This window comes from Ailuropoda melanoleuca, chromosome 1, assembly GCF_002007445.2.
Source record: "Ailuropoda melanoleuca isolate Jingjing chromosome 1, ASM200744v2, whole genome shotgun sequence".
Lineage (NCBI taxonomy): Eukaryota > Metazoa > Chordata > Mammalia > Carnivora > Ursidae > Ailuropoda > Ailuropoda melanoleuca.
In genome coordinates, this window is record NC_048218.1 from 123,794,182 (window position 1) to 123,811,381 (window position 17,200).

Here is a 17,200-nt window from a genome sequence, read left to right on the forward strand (position 1 = left end):
GCTACCCCGGCCCACGCCACTCACGACCTCTCGGCCGCTGATAACGCAGCCCCCAGCTCCGCGGACTGGACAGCGCGCCCACAGGGCCCCCAGCGACGTGGAGATGGAACGCCGCAGAGATGGAGGGAGGAAGACAAGCACAAAGAGCAAAGCAACGCCCCCAAGCCGACCACCCAGCCACGCCTGCCCCGGCGCAAGCCGGCGCGTGCACGCACGCACGCACGCACGCCTCCCGCCCCTCGCTCACTCAGGCTCTATTGCGCATGCCTAGGAGAGGGAGCGGCGATTGACAGGGAGGCCCCCGCCGGAGCCGAGCAAAGGCGTTCCTCCCGGCCTGGCGGGTAGACGCGACCCGCGCGTGCGTCACTTCCGCTGGGGCGGGACGGAGCAGTGGGGGTGGCGCCCCGGCCGCGACTCTTCTGTTTGTGTTGGAAGCTCAGCTGATGCGGGCCGGTCAGAGTGGACGGCAGTCCGGGGCAGAGGCGCGTCGCCGCTGCCGCCCAAGTAGTTGCGGCCTGCTTCCCGGTGAGTGGCGGCAGGGGGACAGAGGCGGGACGAGAGGTTAGGGAAGAGGGCGGCCTGGTCTCCCCGGGCACTTGTCTGGCCCTTCTTACCTGTCCTTGGAGGGCGCTTGCAGAGTTAGAGGGCGGGAAGACGCCGGGCTTCGAGGAGGTCCCGGGACCAAGGTTCCAAGAGGCAGCCGGGCACCGGAAGGAGCCGCGGACCTGGGACTGATTGGTGCGCGGTGCCCGTCCCCGCCGCCCGCCCCCGCGGGTTTTGCTGCCCTGGTCCCGCGCACTGTTTTGGTTTCCCTGGTCCCGCCCCGCGCTTTCTGTCCCACCCCCACTACTCCCAGCCTGGTTACCCCGAGTGTGTTTGGCTGCCCCTGGACTGTAGGGTTCTCCAGCAGTGCCCTGGTGACTGTCAAAACGGTTTCCCTATTCTACGTCGCCCTCCACACTCAGTGCGCTGGGTCATTCTGCTGAGCGATGTTTAGACCAGCGGCTTCTTTTTAACTCTACCCGCATTTAACTCCCTACCTCCACTGCTGTTGCTTCAGCAGGTTCAGGTGTGTGCTTTTTCAGTGATGAAGCTGTGTGAATCACTGTGTTGCAGTACTCCCCGTCCTTGTCATTTCTGTCATCATGCTGGGAGGAACCTGGTTTCTACGCCTAATACAATGATAACTTTAAAGAAAAGTGGTGACTTCTAGGGGGAACGTAGAAGTGGTGTTCATAAGGGACTGTCTTCTTTAAAATGGTGTTTTGACTTCCAGTAGCAGTTGTATCTCGTTCTTGGTTATAGTCCTTATTGCTGAGATTTCAAACTGACAAAAGTATGCTTCACTGTGTTGAGGAAATGCTGTTAAAACAGTGAAATAGTAAGAATTTTTAAATCCGAGAGTTTAAAAAAAAAAGTGTATTAAACTGTGAGCCGGGAATTGATGCCTCTAGTTGTTTCAAGTCCATTATAATTATTTTGTTAAATTGCGCGATTTACTTGTACTTTCATTGTAAGAACATGTTCTTATTTCATAATTTCTGTTATCAAACGTTTTCTCAATGTTGATCTTGCTTTTCTATTTCTGTCTTAGATCTATATTAAAATCTTGAGAGAATGTCTTTATAGTGAATTTGAGAGAAAAGATCAGTTGACTAGCTGATGTATTTATTTGCATCACTTGCAAAGTTGATGAAAGTACAGCTTGTACTGAGTTGTTCTTTTGCTCAGGAATGACAAAGGAATTGTGCTGAAGGGTACATATTGCCTCACTAGTGGAACACACATTTGCGAAAAGGTCAGAGTTAGAACTCTTAGCCTTGGACACCTTTCTGTCATGTCATGTCTTAGTTATAATCTTTCTCTGTCATGTTATATATTTTACTTTGTTCATTATCCAGTTCTTTTTAGAACTTGCTGTTGTATTGGTTTCCATGACCCTGATCTTTTCAGGAGATCTTTTTTACCTGTGCTTTTTGTTTTCTGGGAAGACTGCTTCTTCCTAACTCTGGATGTCAGTCAAGGCTCTACCCTTGTTCTTCTTTCTAAAGAAACCAGAGTTTTAAATTTTCAGATCTAAGGAATACTTTAATAGGTCCATTAGTCCTGAAATGTTATGGAAAATACATATGTGTGTGTGTGTGTATATAGTGTGTGTGTGTGTATAACCATTTTTCAAGGAAGAGAAGTTGTGATCCCGAATTCCCAGGAATTATTTTTATAAATCTTTTTTTTGGAGGGGTTGGGTAAATTCAGTCTTGGGCTTTTAGTTGTCGTAGTCCTGGTAACTCCAGACATAAACCACAGCCTGTGTTCTATAGTACATCTCCATTTGAATGTCCCATGTTACTTCATCCAAGCGATTTTTCTTTCATATTAAATTGGTCCTGTTCTCAGTCATCTCATATTCACAAATGGTATTCTCCCTGTGTGTCTGAATAAAAACACTTGAGTTCTTTTGACATCTATCTTCTCCTTACCCCAATTTCTTCCTTGTTATCAAGTCCTGTGTTTTGCTGTTTCCCCACTTTCGAAGTGTGGCTCAGAGTAACCCTTCCTCCAGGACAGTACCATTACCTTAATTCAGACCCGTGTCACGTTATGCCTGCATTATTGCAATAACCAAGGGAAGTCCTGTGTAGATTCATTCTTTCCATCCTCAGCTGAGCCTGCAGCTAGGAATTCCCTTATTTCCTCCGGTTAAAATGCAATTGCATTCCCTAGAGGTTGGTCTAAACCTCTCTATTGTATTTATTCCTCCACTGTTTTTATACTACCCTATTAATAGGTACCCTACTCTCCCTTGCTTTTTTCTCAGTAGGTGATGGCACCTGCCACTTGACACTCTCCTCTTTATCTTTTTGCGGTCTGACTTTTGTTCCAGCAGAATTACTCTCAAAACTTTTATCTGCATTTACTAGTGTTGTGATTTGGGAGCAGTTAAATTAAGCTTGTTGATTTTGTTGACAGGTCTCTTTATTTATTAATTTTTGCTTGATAATTGTAGCTTCTAAGAGGTATATTAAATATTATGATCATGAAATTGGTCTTTCTGTAATTGTTTCTTCTTTTTTTTTTTTTTTTGCCTTATATACTGTATTTCAGTGCCTTGTTGTTAGGTGTGTTCATAATTGGTCATGAGAGTTATGTCATTGGAAAGAAACAATTCAGACCCATTACTGTATTTTCGGCTTGTATAGGTCTGTCTTCTGCTTGATTTTTGGGCCCGTTTTTCCACCATTTTCCCTGTTTTTTACTTACTTTCAACTTCCTGGTTGTTCTTCTAGTCTTGAGTAGACAGAGCTCATTACTGTCTCCAAAGCCTTGGTTGCTTTTTCCTTTGCCTTGACTGCTTTTTCCCCCAGATTTTAATAGTTTGCTTTCTTACTTAATTCAGGTCTCCAGTAAAATGTCAACTCAGTTCTTCTCCTGGTCATGTCAAGTAAAATAGCCCATTTACCCTGAGTTTTGGAAGTATCCTTTCATGGTAGTTTTCTGTTGTTGTTGTTGTTGTTTAAAGATTTATTTGTGTGTGAGAGAGAGAGCACACGTGTGAGAGTGGGGAGAAGAGGGCGAAAGAATCTCAAGCAGACTGCCAGCCAGTGCGGTGCAGGAGGCAGGGTTCAATCTCACACCCTGAGATCAAGTTGTGAACTGAAACCAAGAGTCAGAAGCTCAATGGACTGAGCCACCCAGGTGCCCCGTTTCATGGTACTTTTGGTTGATTTTACTGAACCCCTTTGGGGTTCACCAGCTCTGACTAGTTTTCATTTGCTTAGGATCTGTGTACCATTCAAGGCAATGTGACTGAAGAAGATCCAGGCTTGTGATTTCTCAACTATAGATTTACCACTCTTGGGTTTTTGTTTGTTTTTTGTAATAAAAATAAGTATTATAAAATTTACCATCTTAACCGTGTTTAAGTATGTGGTTCAGTGGCGTTAAGTACATTCACATTGTTGTAAAATAGCTCTCCAGTACTTTTTCATCTTGTGGAACTGAAACTCTGTGCCCATTAAGCAACCCCTTTTGCCCCATTCCCCCAACCCCTAGAATCCACCATTCTGCTTTCTATAGCTATGACTTTGAATACTCTAGATACTTATGTAAGTGAAATCATACAGTATTTGTCCTTTTGTGACAGGCATGTTTTACTTTAAATAATGTTCTCAGAGTTCATCCCTGTTGTAACATGTGACAGGATTTCCATCCTTTTAAAGGCTGAATATATTCTATTATAGGTAAATACCACATTTTGTTTTTCTGTCCATGGACATTTGAGTTGTTTCCACCTCTGCTGTTGTGTGCTGCAGTGAACACAGGTGTGCAAATACCTCTTTGAGACTGTCTTTCAATTCCTTTGGATATATATCCACAAGTAGGGTTGCTAGATATATGGTATTTCTATTTTTACTATTTTGAGGAACCACAATAGTATTTTCCATAGCAGCTGCTCCATTTTACAGTCCCACTAACAGTGCACAAGGCTTCCAACTTCTCCACGTCTCTGCCAACACGTTATTTTCTGTTTGTTTTTAATCATAGCCATCCTTATGCGTTTGAAGTGCTCTCTCTCTTGGTTTTGATTTGCATTTCTCTGACAATCAGTGACGTTGAGCATCTTTTCGTATGTTTGTTGGCCATTTGTATGTCCTCTTTGGAGAAATGTATTCAAGTTCTTTGCGCGTTTTTTTTAATTGGGTTATTTGATTTTTTTGTTGTTGAGTTGTAGGAGTCCTTTATTGGTTTTGAGCATGGCTTTTTATTCACAAGTACTTTAATATATTTTATCAAGTATTTCTGGGTTGGGGATTGTGGGATCTACATGTTAATTCAGCTTATTCATTGACTCTAAGTGCTGAGGAATTCAGAAAAGCCGGAAAGGCAGATAGGTTGGTTTCTTTTCTCTCTGCCTCTCTGTAAAATTGGGTATTTTAAAATCATATGTTCACATGGGATTTAAAAAAACTTTAGTTTAGACTGTAATCTGAACAGTCACAGTAGGTTCTGGGTTTCTGTCTTTCTCAGTCTTGTCTGTTCCATTCTGTCAGAATGCTGCTGGAATTGTCTTTCTAGTGTCATTCCTTTGCTTAAAATACTTCATTGACAGTCTGATCTTTAATCTCCTTGGCAAGATTTGTAGGAGCCTTCCTACTCTGGCCCCAAACCATCTTTGCAATATCATCCTCTACCTCTCCCTCATTATTCTCACTCATTATTCTCACTTACTCTCTCTAGGTCCTGGAGTAAAACTAGACTGCTTGCAATTTTTGCCCATACTGTGTGTGCTTTCTTAAATGCTTTTTTTGTCTTTGTGTTTATTTTTTTACCATTATCTAAAATTCTCTCCTTTTCTCAACTTTCCACTTGAATTCCTTTTTAACTTTGTCCAGTTTTTAGTGTCTTTTTATTTTTGTTTTTTGGATGTACCTGGATATCCACTCTCACCATTCACATGGCACCTTATGTTAAAGTGTTCTAAACCATTAACTTTTTCTTTTCTTCTTTTCTGCTTGCTTTTTATAATTACAAAAGGAATACCTGCTCATTGTAAAAAACACAGACAATACAAAAGGGAAAAGAAAAAGCCCCCCTCCTTATTCTCTTTTGATCCCACTCCTTGGTTCATAAGAATAAACAAACTGGTGCTTATCTTTTCAGAATCTGTGTGTGTGTGTGTGTGTGTGTGTGTGCTCGCGCGTGTGCAGACAGCCACACATTTAAACTGCACGCATAGTTTTGCTGTCTTTCATTGCCTAACAGCTACCTGTTTACCTCTTCGCATCTCCATGTGTGTTCGGTGCATGTAGTATTGCAGCTGGCCTTTTTCACCATAGTGTATATGAAGGGTATGCAGATCATCTAGTTTCCTTTAATTGCTACAGAATATGATATGGTAACACATTCTGCTGTATATCCGTGCCATAATTTATTGAGCCATCCCTTGCTAGAAGACCTTTAGAGTTGTTTTTCATTGTTCTGTTATCTCAAGCAATGTATTAGGGCATGTGTATATATATACTTTTGCACTCTTATACAAGTATTTCTGTAGGATTCTTAATAGAGTTTTAATAGTGGAATTGCTGATCAAAAAATATGTGTCTTTAAAATTGTGATAGATAGTATTTAAGATTTCATTAGATACTGTCAAATAGCCCTTTGTGTCCCATTTCTCCAGCCCATTATTAATACTGGATATTAGCAACCATTTACATTTTTACCTATTGAAAGAACAAACTATGTTTTAATTGGTATTTTTCTTTGATGTGGTGAGGGATGTTTTCATAATTTTACTGTTTGTATTTCTTCTTATTCTACATAAACTGGCCTGTTAATGTCCTTTGCCTATTTTTCTATTAGGTTAATCTTTCTTTTCTTATTTGTTTGCATTCTTCTTATATTGTGGTTATGAACCTTTTGTCTGTTAGATGTGGCACACAGCTTCTAGTCAGACTTCTGATTTAACAAATACAACCTAGATAGTGAAATGATTTTTGCATGGCTATCTGTAGCTCTAGACTGAAAGTTCCTTCCTCTCCTGTTTGTCTTTGTGGTCTCAGCATCTAGCACCATGTCTGTGTAAATTAAATATTCTATAAATGGTTTGCAATGAACGAGGTAGTATAAGACTTGATGCTTTCGAAGAACTCAAAGTCTAGTGTCACCTAAACTAGTCCAGACTTTGACAAGGAAGAAAAACAGCATAGTATCTAAATTGCATATTTAGTTATGTGTTGTAGGAAAACTTAGGTATTTGGTAGTTTTCCTAAATTAGTTCTCACGAAACATCCTACTACTCACTTTCTTTTTTCACTGAATTCTGTACTGAAAAATGAATTGTCTTCTGTGAGCTTAAAAGTCAAATCTGCATTATCCCTAATGGAAATATATTATTCTGTCTTTGTTTGAGACAAGCTGCTGAGTTTAATTCAAGTAAAAATGTATTTTATCTTATACCCATTTTCAATTTTACCTTGAATCCTAATTTTTTTTTTCTTGCTATTTCAGGTAAGACCATGAATTATGGCATTTCTTAAATGAAGCATTCAGGAATGAAGTGAAAATCATAACATATAGAGATAAATGATTTTTAAGTTATGTCTATTACTTTGACTATAGATATATATTATATTTACCTTCTTAGTAATGCAAGAAGTCTTTGTGGGAAGCAGAGAAGCAAGCAACTGCATTTCTTATGCTCACCTAAACATTACTGGAGGATAAGCCACGTCAGTCTACAAAGAGGTTTTCATACAAGCAAAATAAGATGTAAATTGACCAAAAGTGAAGCCCATTCTTGCAGCAAGCACTGTTACTCTCCAAATAACCATGGTTTACATGTTGGAATTTTGAAACTTAGCACTTCTACTCCCAAGGGACTTACAAAAGTGAGCATTCGTATGTCCCGTATTAAAAGTACTTTGAACTCTGTTTCAAAGGCTGTTTTTGGCGCTCAAAATGAAATGATCTCACGCTTAGCTCAATTTAAGCCAAGTTCTCGAATATTAAGAAAAGTATCAGATAGTGGCTGGTTAAAACAGACAAGCATTAAACAAGCCATCAAATCTCTGAAAAAATACAGCGACAAATCAGTAGAAAAGAGTTCTTTCTCAGAAAGTCATATTCTAGATAAAGATGAAGATATAGGTAAACAAAGCCTTTTTCGTTACACAAGTAGTATAACCACAAAGTTTGGAGAGTCATTCTACTTTTTATCAAATCATATTAATTCATACTTCAAACGTGAGGAAAGAATGTCTCAAAAAAAGGAAAGTAAACATTTCCTGGACAAACTTGAAGATAAAAAGGTTGAAGAAGAGAAATCGAGCTCTCCAGATCCTGGCGTCCTGACTGACAAGCTAGATTCAGAATCTTCTTCGTATTCTGTGGACAAGCCTGCAAGTGCCGGCGGGACACCTGAGGCTCTTCCAGTTTCTACTAAACAGACTATTGCTAACTTTCTTTCTCGCCCCACCGAAGGTGTCCAAGCTTTAGTAGGTGGTTATATTGGTGGACTTGTCCCCAAATTAAAGTATGACTCCAAGAGCCAGCCCGAAGAACAGGAAGAGGCTGTTAAAGCTGAGCAGCCTGTCAGCAAAGACAAAAACGCAGAGGAGAAAAAGCGGTTATCTCTTCAGCGAGAAAAGGCAAGTCCTTACCAGTGTCGCTGGACGTTTTAATTTTTGGCAGATGCATAAATTGCATTTCCCTATGGGACCTAAGAAACTTTAATCATGTGTTGGTATTACTAGAGCAGTTTCACATTCTAATCATATATATTTTAATATGTCTTTGTAGATTATTGCGAGAGTGAGCATTGATAACAGAACCCGGGCGTTAGTTCAGGCATTGAGAAGAACAACTGACCCAAAGCTCTGCATCAACAGGGTTGAGGAACTGACTTTTCATCTTCTAGAATTTCCTGAAGGGAAAGGAGTGGCTGTCAAGGTAATTCTAATTTATTTAATCTGGTTTTGTCTTGGAATAAAAATACGGATGCACTTTGTAAAATGGAGAAGGCAATCAGTACCTTTCATTTTTTTAATTTACATATTTTTATGGTTTTCATCATACACATGATGTGTCATAGAATCAGGAATTGTCCACTTATTCTATTATATATATTATGCTAAATACCCTCTTATTTTGTGATGATAAATTATGCTATTGGTACTACTATCTATTCTTTGAAGTTAAATGTTTTAAAATAGAAGATAAATCTCAATGTGTTCATTGAATTGCCAAATAGTTGTCAAATTTTTCTTGAATGTGTTTATACTATAGAACTACTCTTTTAAGACAGGAGGTGTAATTCATAAGTAAAACCATTGCTAATTTTTATTTCATGATCTTTTTGTATTTACAAGTCAACATTTTAATGATCTTAATGATAATTGGATTGATAATTATATTAATACAATGATTAACTTTTCTTGGCCTCAGTTTTTTCAAATATAAAATAGTGAAGGTAATTTAGGCCCATTTAAACAGGCTGTTTTCAGATTAATACTGTAAAATATGAATGATGTGGTTGAATTTCTTTCCATCTGCACTGCTAAGATGATTTGTAATATTTAATCAACAATTTACAAATATATAATGAACAGATAATGTTAATTTTTTTTTTTTTAAAGATTTTATTTATTTATTCGATAGAGATAGAGACAGCCAGCGAGAGAGGGAACACAAGCAGGGGGAGTGGGAGAGGAAGAAGCAGGCTCATAGCAGAGGAGCCTGATGTGGGGCTCGATCCCATAACGCCGGGATCACGCCCTGAGCCGAAGGCAGACGCTTAACCACTGTGCCACCCAGGCACCCCAGATAATGTTAACTTTTGATTAGAGATCTGTTAATGCTTATTTTTAACTTGCCATTCAGAAAATTTTAAGTTAACTTAGTTCATATTTATTCCATTTTTTGACAACCATCTTGCCGAAGTTGTCTGAGTCTTTAAGGTAGCCTTCTGTAGTTTCATATTGTGTAATTCATACATTATAAAGCTAAACTTTAGAATTTCATGTTCATAAAATTGGGGATTATCTTTCATACATAATCTCTTATCTAAAAGACAAATTTTCCAAAGGTAGGTATGCTATTAAGTCCATTTAACATTTCAGGGATATACTGAAAGCCGAGATCATACATAGAATTGCATACTTTAAAGAACTTTAAGAAAATGTTTTATTGAAGTCTAAACAACTTGGGGTTACAGGAATCAAGTTCAGTGACGTTTTCACAAACTAAACGCATCCATGTAACTGGAGCCCAGGTGAAGAACAGAATTTACCAGCACTTCAGAAGCCTCCCTTGTGCCCCCTTCAGTCACAGTCTCCCCAGATTAGTTTAGATTAGATTAGTTTTGGGTTTTTTCGTACATTATATAAATTACTGTGATTGGGTTTTTTCATTCATCGTGTTGGTAGTCATCATTCACATTGTTGTGAGTAGTTGTAGAACGTTCATTCCTGTTGCTTTTATATTCCATGGTGTGAATGTGTCACAGTTTATTTATTGTACTACTGATGAATTGTTGATTACTCTTCAGTTTTAGTCTATTATGAATAGTCATGCTAGTAGAAACTTCGAGGGCTCTTTTATTTTGCATTTCTGATCTCACATCTAAGACCCTTCAATACCAAGGAGTAATGTGTTACAGGAATGTATATTCCGATCAAGTATGATTGAAAATCTGGATAGTCTGTAAAAAGTTCTTATCATTTCCTTAAGTAAAAAGCATCTCAAAAAGAATGAACTTGATAAATTAAGGCATGTTAACATGCACACTCTCGTGTGAACTTTCCCAATGAAGTTTTCATTATTCAAAAGAATTGAGCTTTTGAAAAATGCTAGAATTGTTTGTTCTAAAACATTTATATGAATTTCACTTTATTGTGTATCATATTTTTGGTGGCCAAATCAGAGTGCATTGTCTTTGATAAACTAGTTTCCTCTCATGTATATATATGTATGTGAGCTTCTGCATGTATGGCAGCCACGTCTAGGAAATTGCCTTTGATGAGTTTTTCATTGTTGGTGAAGGTAGTATCCTTCACTATTTTTTTTTTAAAGAATTTATTTATTTACTTGACAGAGAGAGAGAGACAGCCAGTGAGAGAGGGAACACAAGCAGGGGGAGTAGGAGAGGAAGAGGCAGGCTTCCCAACAGAGCAGGGAGCCTGATGCGGGGCTCAATCCCTGGACTCTGGGATCACGCCCTGAGCTGAAGGCAGACGCTTAACGACTGAGCCACTCAGGTGCCCCCTTTCACTATTTTTTTTAATAAAAAAGTAACCTTTTCTAAGGAAAGAGCAGCATTGGGGCACCTGGGTGGCTCAGTTGTTAAGCGTCTGCCTTCGGCTCAGAGCGTGATCCTGGCGTTCTGGGATCGAGCCTCACATCAGGCTCCTCAGGTGGGAGCCTGCTTCTTCCTCTCCCACTCCCCCTGCTTGTGTTCCCTCTCTCACTGGCTGTCTCTCTGTCAAATAAATAAATAAATTCTTTAAAAAAAAAAAAAAGAAAAGAAAGAAAGAGGCCGCATAAACTTTGTAAAAAATAAAAATAAGGAAATAAGAACAGCTTTCTGCTACCCAGAGATTACCACTGTAAATGTATTAGTGTCTATTTGTATTAGTCAGATTAAGTCAAGTTAAACTCTGATAAACAATACCTAAACCTCAGTGGCTTAACACAACAGAAGCTTATTTGTCCCTTGTGCAAAGTAGCCTGGGGGTTGGGTGACTCTCCAGGACAGTGAACCTCTGTGTGGTGGCCACTTTGATCTTGTTCTCGTATGTTTCCATATGAGGCCTCCATGATCAGTCTTTCAAGGTAAGAGTATTTCAGCAGAAAGTGCCCTACGTTTCTTCTACTCACGGCTGACTTACCCTGCTCAGTTGCATTGGCCAGAGAAGTATTGTCTTCGTGTGCCTGGAAGGAGCAGCAAATTGGATATTGGTGAACATTAGTAATGTCTACCACGGTATTTCTCTAGAAATTTGTTCTATGCTTATATATAATATACCAGAATAAAGTCATTCTGTGTGTTCTGCTTTGTAGTCTGTTTTTTTATTGCATTTTTTTCAGTTAGTAATGTACACCTCTCTGTATCAGTAAATTGTCATCCCATTCTATATCCAAGTCGAAAATGTTCTTTGTGTAACTGATTGGGTCCAAGTGAGGGTCCAGTCTAGACCATATTTATTATCTGGTTATTTCCCCTAAGTCACTTATAGCACTGTTCTCCTTACCCACATCTTCAGAACTAATTGAAGAGACCAGACTGGTACGTGGCTTCCTCTTCATTGATGTAATTTGATGTATTCCTTGTTCCTTTTTATTTGCTGAACACTGGAACATAAATATAAAGACTTGGTGGAGTTAAACATTTTTTGTTAGAGCACACTGTATATGTCACATGCCTCATTTCCATCATATCAGAACATGCATAGTTGGTTGAAAAACCAGTGTTGACCACTGGATTAGAGAGGTGACAGTCTGATCTTCTCTTTGGACATTTAGGCTAGAACCATAATCCCATCAGCCATTAACCTAATTGTTCCCAGAACTAGTCATTTCATTAGGGTGGCAGAATGATAAATTACTAATTCTGCCACTCCTTCTACATTGTAATTGACATTGTTCTGTAAAAGTAGAGCTTTTCTTTACCAGCTAAAGCTGTTTGGTTACTCTCAAAGACCAATTTTACAGGATAAGCAAGAAAAATGATTAGTTTCCTTAGTCACCAATTTTCAAAGTAAAAAGATGTTTTAAAAGCTGCCTCATTGGTGACATGAATTTTTTGGCATTTTTTAAAGCTATCATTATGAGCTCCTAGTTTTTCACAAATTGTGTTTTGATAATTCTTTTCATTCCCCCCCCTTTTTTTGAATACTGAATTCATCTCAACTTTGGTAGGGGCCCCAAGTTCAGTCATGTGACTTTGCTTATCTTTTTATAAAAATATCATGGGCAGAAAAGTATATGTAAGCATACAGCTCCATGAATTCTCAAAAATTGGAAATATCTATATAGCCCTCAGCCCTTTATGCCCCCTTCCAGTCACTATCTCCAAAAAGATTGACCAGGTCTCCTTATCTTTAGCAGTCTTACTCTTGCCTTTTTCTGCATGTTCTGCAAATGGAATGGTACAGCTTGTGCTCTTTTGTTATCTTGTTTGTTTCACTTGACATTATTTGTGAGAACCTTCAGTGTGGGGTAGGGTTATGAAACATTCTCATTGTGATGTATTCTGTGGTATGAATATAGGACAATGTATCCATTTTACTGCTGATGGACTTTGGGATAGTTTCCAGTCTGGGAGTATTTAGGAATAGTGCTTAGGGCACGTATCTTTTGGAAAACACAGGTCTTTATTTCGTTGGGAGTGTATACCCAAGAGTAGTGGTCCTGGTCGTGAAGTGTGCATAGTTTCATCTTTAGTAGATACTGCCAAGTGGTTTTGCAAAGTGTTTATACCAATTTATACTTTCACCAAAATTTTATCGACCTTCTGGTAGCTACACTTCCTCTCCGACACTTTATCTTTCTCATTTTAGACATTGTGTTGGATGTTTAGTGATACTAAATTGTGGCTTTAATTTGCAGTTCTCTGGTAACTGAAGTTTAGCACCTTTTTCAGTGTTTATTGGCCATTTGTATACTTCCTTTGTGAAGTGCCTATTCCAGGTCTTACGCATTTTTCCTTTGGGTTGACCAGCTTTTTGTTAACAATTTGGAGAATTTCCTTATATATTATGGGTTAAAGTTTTTATATGGTGTATATTACATATAATATGTGTATGTTACATATTATATATATGTATTACATATAATATGTGTTTATGGCCCTCTGTCTTAATCATCAAGTTTTTTAATCTTTTGCTTCTTCCCCACATAAGCAAATGCCTCAAGGGAAGAAAAGCTATAGTTTATGAGATCACTTTTTTTTAAAAAAAGATTTTATTTATTTTTTTGAGAGCACCAGCACAGGGGAAAGGAAGAAGCAGGTTCCTCGCTGAGCAGGGCTGATGTGGGGCTCAATCCCAGGACCCTGGGATCATGACCTGAGCCGAAGGCAGACGCTTAACCAACTGAGCCACCCAGGCGCCCCTCAGCTCACTTCTTAGCAATTATCTCCTCTCTAGATTCCTAGCCCCTCTTCTCATTGCTTTAGCAGTCCTCTGATGCTTTTAAACAGATGGAACTTCTTTTGTCTTTAATTAAAATTTTCTAATTGTTCTTGGAAAGAGACTGTTCTAACCAGAAATGAAAATTCACATTCCCATGCTCCACCACTGTTCAGGTTCTTCTCGTGGGGCCTTGGAGCTCAACATTAGCCAGGGCTAAAAGCAACTGGAAAGGAATTTGGAACAATACTATTTCAGATTTGATTTATCATAAAAAAGAAACAAAATGAGTGATACGTGGGAATTTTTTTTTTTAATTTACTGAAGGTTACATAGCACAGGTGTAGCTACTAGTCAACTACTTCCTTAAACCTGGGGTTTGACCAGATAAGAGGCTTGTGTGTACAGAACCTAGAGAATCTGTGGTAAACTTAGTGTAGAACCCTAGGATTTAAGCTCTTGCCTTTGATCAACAATATGAAGTTAAACACTTAGAATCTCAAAGTCCTAGTTTTGTTTAAACTAGTTATTTAAATGTAGTGAATTTGAATTATTTGTTGTAATGGTCAGCTTTTGCCTTCTACCTTTGTTATATTTATTGAAGTTCATATTTCACTACGAGCTACCCTTATATCCCATGTGTACAAGGTGGTTTGTTTTTCTTTTGATAACAAGATTAATTTCCAGTGATTACTGTGAAGAATTTGATCTTTAGGATTTGGAGAAAATACCTTATACAATTTATAATGTTAACCTTTTGTTGTGACAATACTTTGTAAATTTGTGTTAAGCAAATTATATTTTTTCTAATTATTAAGTATTGTATCTTTTAAAGAAAATATTTGGACTGAGGTTAATTTTTAACCTAGATACTAGAAGAAATATATTTTAAATATTAATTGACATTAACATGTTAAAAAGTAATATTTAAGATTATTGAGAAAGTAATAAACACTGGCACTGTGATTATATGTGATGATCTACATATGTTGGTTAAAAATAATCATACATTTTCATTCTTGATTTGACAAAAGTAATAAAATATTTTTTCTCTCAATACAGGAAAAAATTATTCCGTATTTATTAAGATTAAGACAAATTAAGGATGAAACTCTTCAGGCTGCAGTTAGAGAAATTTTGGCCTTAATTGGCTATGTGGATCCAGTGAAAGGAAGAGGAATCCGAATTCTTACAATTGATGGTGGAGGAACAAGGTAAAGCTAGAAAAATGGTTTTTTAAATCTGTGGATCCAGTTCAGCCTGAGAAATTTTTTTAACTGATTATTTGTAATTATAGTAACTATATCATTGTAAAAACAAGTCTTAAAAATAAAACATGAAATAGTTTTTAATTTATTATTTTATCAACCTAAGAGCTTCTTGGGTGTTTTTTTTTTTTTTTGTAAGATTAATTTACAGCAAGAGTGTGCATGAGTGAGGGGGAGGGGCAGAGAGAGAGGGGGAGAGAGAGAATCTCAAGCAGGCATCATGCTCATCCTGGAGCCAAAGGCAGCCACTTAACTAACTGAGCCACTCAGGCACCCCAGGAACATCTTTAACATACACCTGGATTGCTTTTATTTTAATTTGACCTAGTACTTATTTCAGTTTGGTCTTTTCAGACCTTTCTGTTAGTTTAGGACACTGTTTCAACCATGACTCTCTTAAAATCTTGGCAATGTTTGGTAACGTTAGTTTTCTTTAATTATGTTTATCTTCCCCATGTTTATCAGTCAGCTAGTCACTTAAAGTGACGGTTATAAAAGGAGTCTGTGTCAGTAACTTTCTGACTCCCCACATCTTTACTTGCAGATGGCAATTCTGGTGCTCCATGAGAGATACTGAGTGCATTCTTAGCTCAGAAGGAGATTTCACCACCAGACTCCATTCTTACCGCTGGCAGTTAATCCGTGCTGCTTCTTACTAGTTTGTCTAGTTCCTTACTACTTGTTGGTTAGATCCTTTGGTGTTAGCCTCCCCCCCCACACCAGATTTTCTAGCTTGGATTCTAGTTTTCTCCCATCTCTGCTCTTACCTCTGAAATTGATAGTACATGTCCTGCCTGTTCTTTGATTACTTTACCTCTCTGATTCGTTCTCTGATACCCCTGCCTTGCCAATTACTATTTTGTATGTCCCAGCACTACCCTTATTTTTTTATTAAATTCTAAAATCCTGTATGTCGGCTAGATTCTTTTAATTTTGACACCAGTGTGAATAACGGTGTGATTGATGAGGGAAGAAGGCTATTTAATAATCTAGGCAGACGACAATAAAATAACAACTTCGGATGGTGGCAGTGGGAAGCAGAAGGAAGGAAAAATATGCAAGAAAACTTTGAAGAAAAGGGAGATTGGATATAGAAGGAGGTCAAGGGTGCTCTTAAATAGAGACCGTATGGATGACTGGGACAGAATTGCAGGGAAATGGGAGGAGGTGATGGTATTGAGAAAGTTCTGTTTTGAACATGTTGAATATAAGGCTTCACACAGTATAGAAGTGCTAATTTGGCAAATGGAGATTGAGTTGATTGAGGAGAGAAAAGTCTTTGGAAGATCTTTTGGATGTTTCTTACGGAAGTGAAATAATTCAAGAAGGTGGACATCATTAATATAATAGATAAAGTGGTAATGAATTGGAGAGAATCATTCTAGTTCATAGAATTGGTTAAAAGTGTTGGCAAGCAAGGAGAGTGGCAGTTAAATGAGTAAGGAATTTCACTGAAGAGCAGGAAGAAGCCAGCCCTCTCTGCCATTAAGTTCAGGGCAGATGGAAAGGATGGTATCATTCATTAAGTCAGCTAACAGTTATTGAGTGCTTACCATGTTCTAAACACTGATTTGGATCCGGGAATCACTCAGTAAGCAAAAGAGACAAAATCCAAGTCTTCATGGTACTAGCGTTCCAGAGGAGGAAAGAGAACAAATAGCAAAGCAAAAATGTATTATTGAATAGTAAGGGGTGCCATGAAGAAAAATAAAGCAAAGTGATAAAGAGTAATAGTGCTATTTTAGAGAATGATCATGACTATGACTTTTTTTTTCAATTAAAAAAAAATGAGATGATGACTTTATGTTAGTTTCAGATATACAATGATATGATATCTGTGTATTTTGCAAAATGATCACAAGTCTAGTTAACATCCATCACCACACATGGTTAACAGTTTTTTTTCTTGGGATGAGAATATTTAAGATTAACTCTTAGTAACTTTCAGATATGCAGTACAGTATTATTAACTATGTTACCATGTAGTACCTTCCATCCCGGGGACAGAGTATTTATTGTATTATTTATTATGTAACCTTCTGATCTCTGCACCCATTTTGTCAACCCCACCCACCTCACCACCTTTGGCAGCCACCGATGTGACTGTGACTTCTTTTTAAAGAAGTAACAAATATTTGAGTAGAGATACCGGAAGGAACAGTCAAGAACATTCAACTATCTATTTAGAGTGAGGGAGGTATGTTGAAAAGAGCTTTGGGACCAATAAGTATTTGATTCTATAGAATAGGAGTTTTTTAGTCATTCCTGGAGAAATTGAAGACATTTGGGGAAGTCTAAAGGTGGGTT

General features: G+C 38.2%; 1 protein-coding gene across 4 annotated transcripts in view; it reads left to right on the forward strand.

The window, feature by feature from the left end:
* Positions 1-297: 297 nt before the first annotated feature.
* PNPLA8 (patatin like phospholipase domain containing 8) overlaps positions 298-17,200 on the forward strand; it is a 46,782-nt gene continuing 29,879 nt past the window's right edge. For 2 of the 4 annotated variants that reach the window (XR_002144066.2, XM_002913644.4), the window contains exons 1-4: positions 301-525; positions 7,009-8,147; positions 8,299-8,448; positions 14,688-14,839. Coding sequence is in view for 3 of the 4 variants with exons in the window: in XM_002913644.4 (XP_002913690.1) it covers positions 7,098-8,147; positions 8,299-8,448; positions 14,688-14,839 (1,352 nt within the window). In the remaining variant the exon portion in view is untranslated. Of the gene's footprint in view, positions 526-7,008; positions 8,148-8,298; positions 8,449-14,687; positions 14,840-17,200 lie in introns of all 4 variants that reach the window. The other 2 variants (XM_019806976.2, XM_034666169.1) reach the window with 2 other exon arrangements.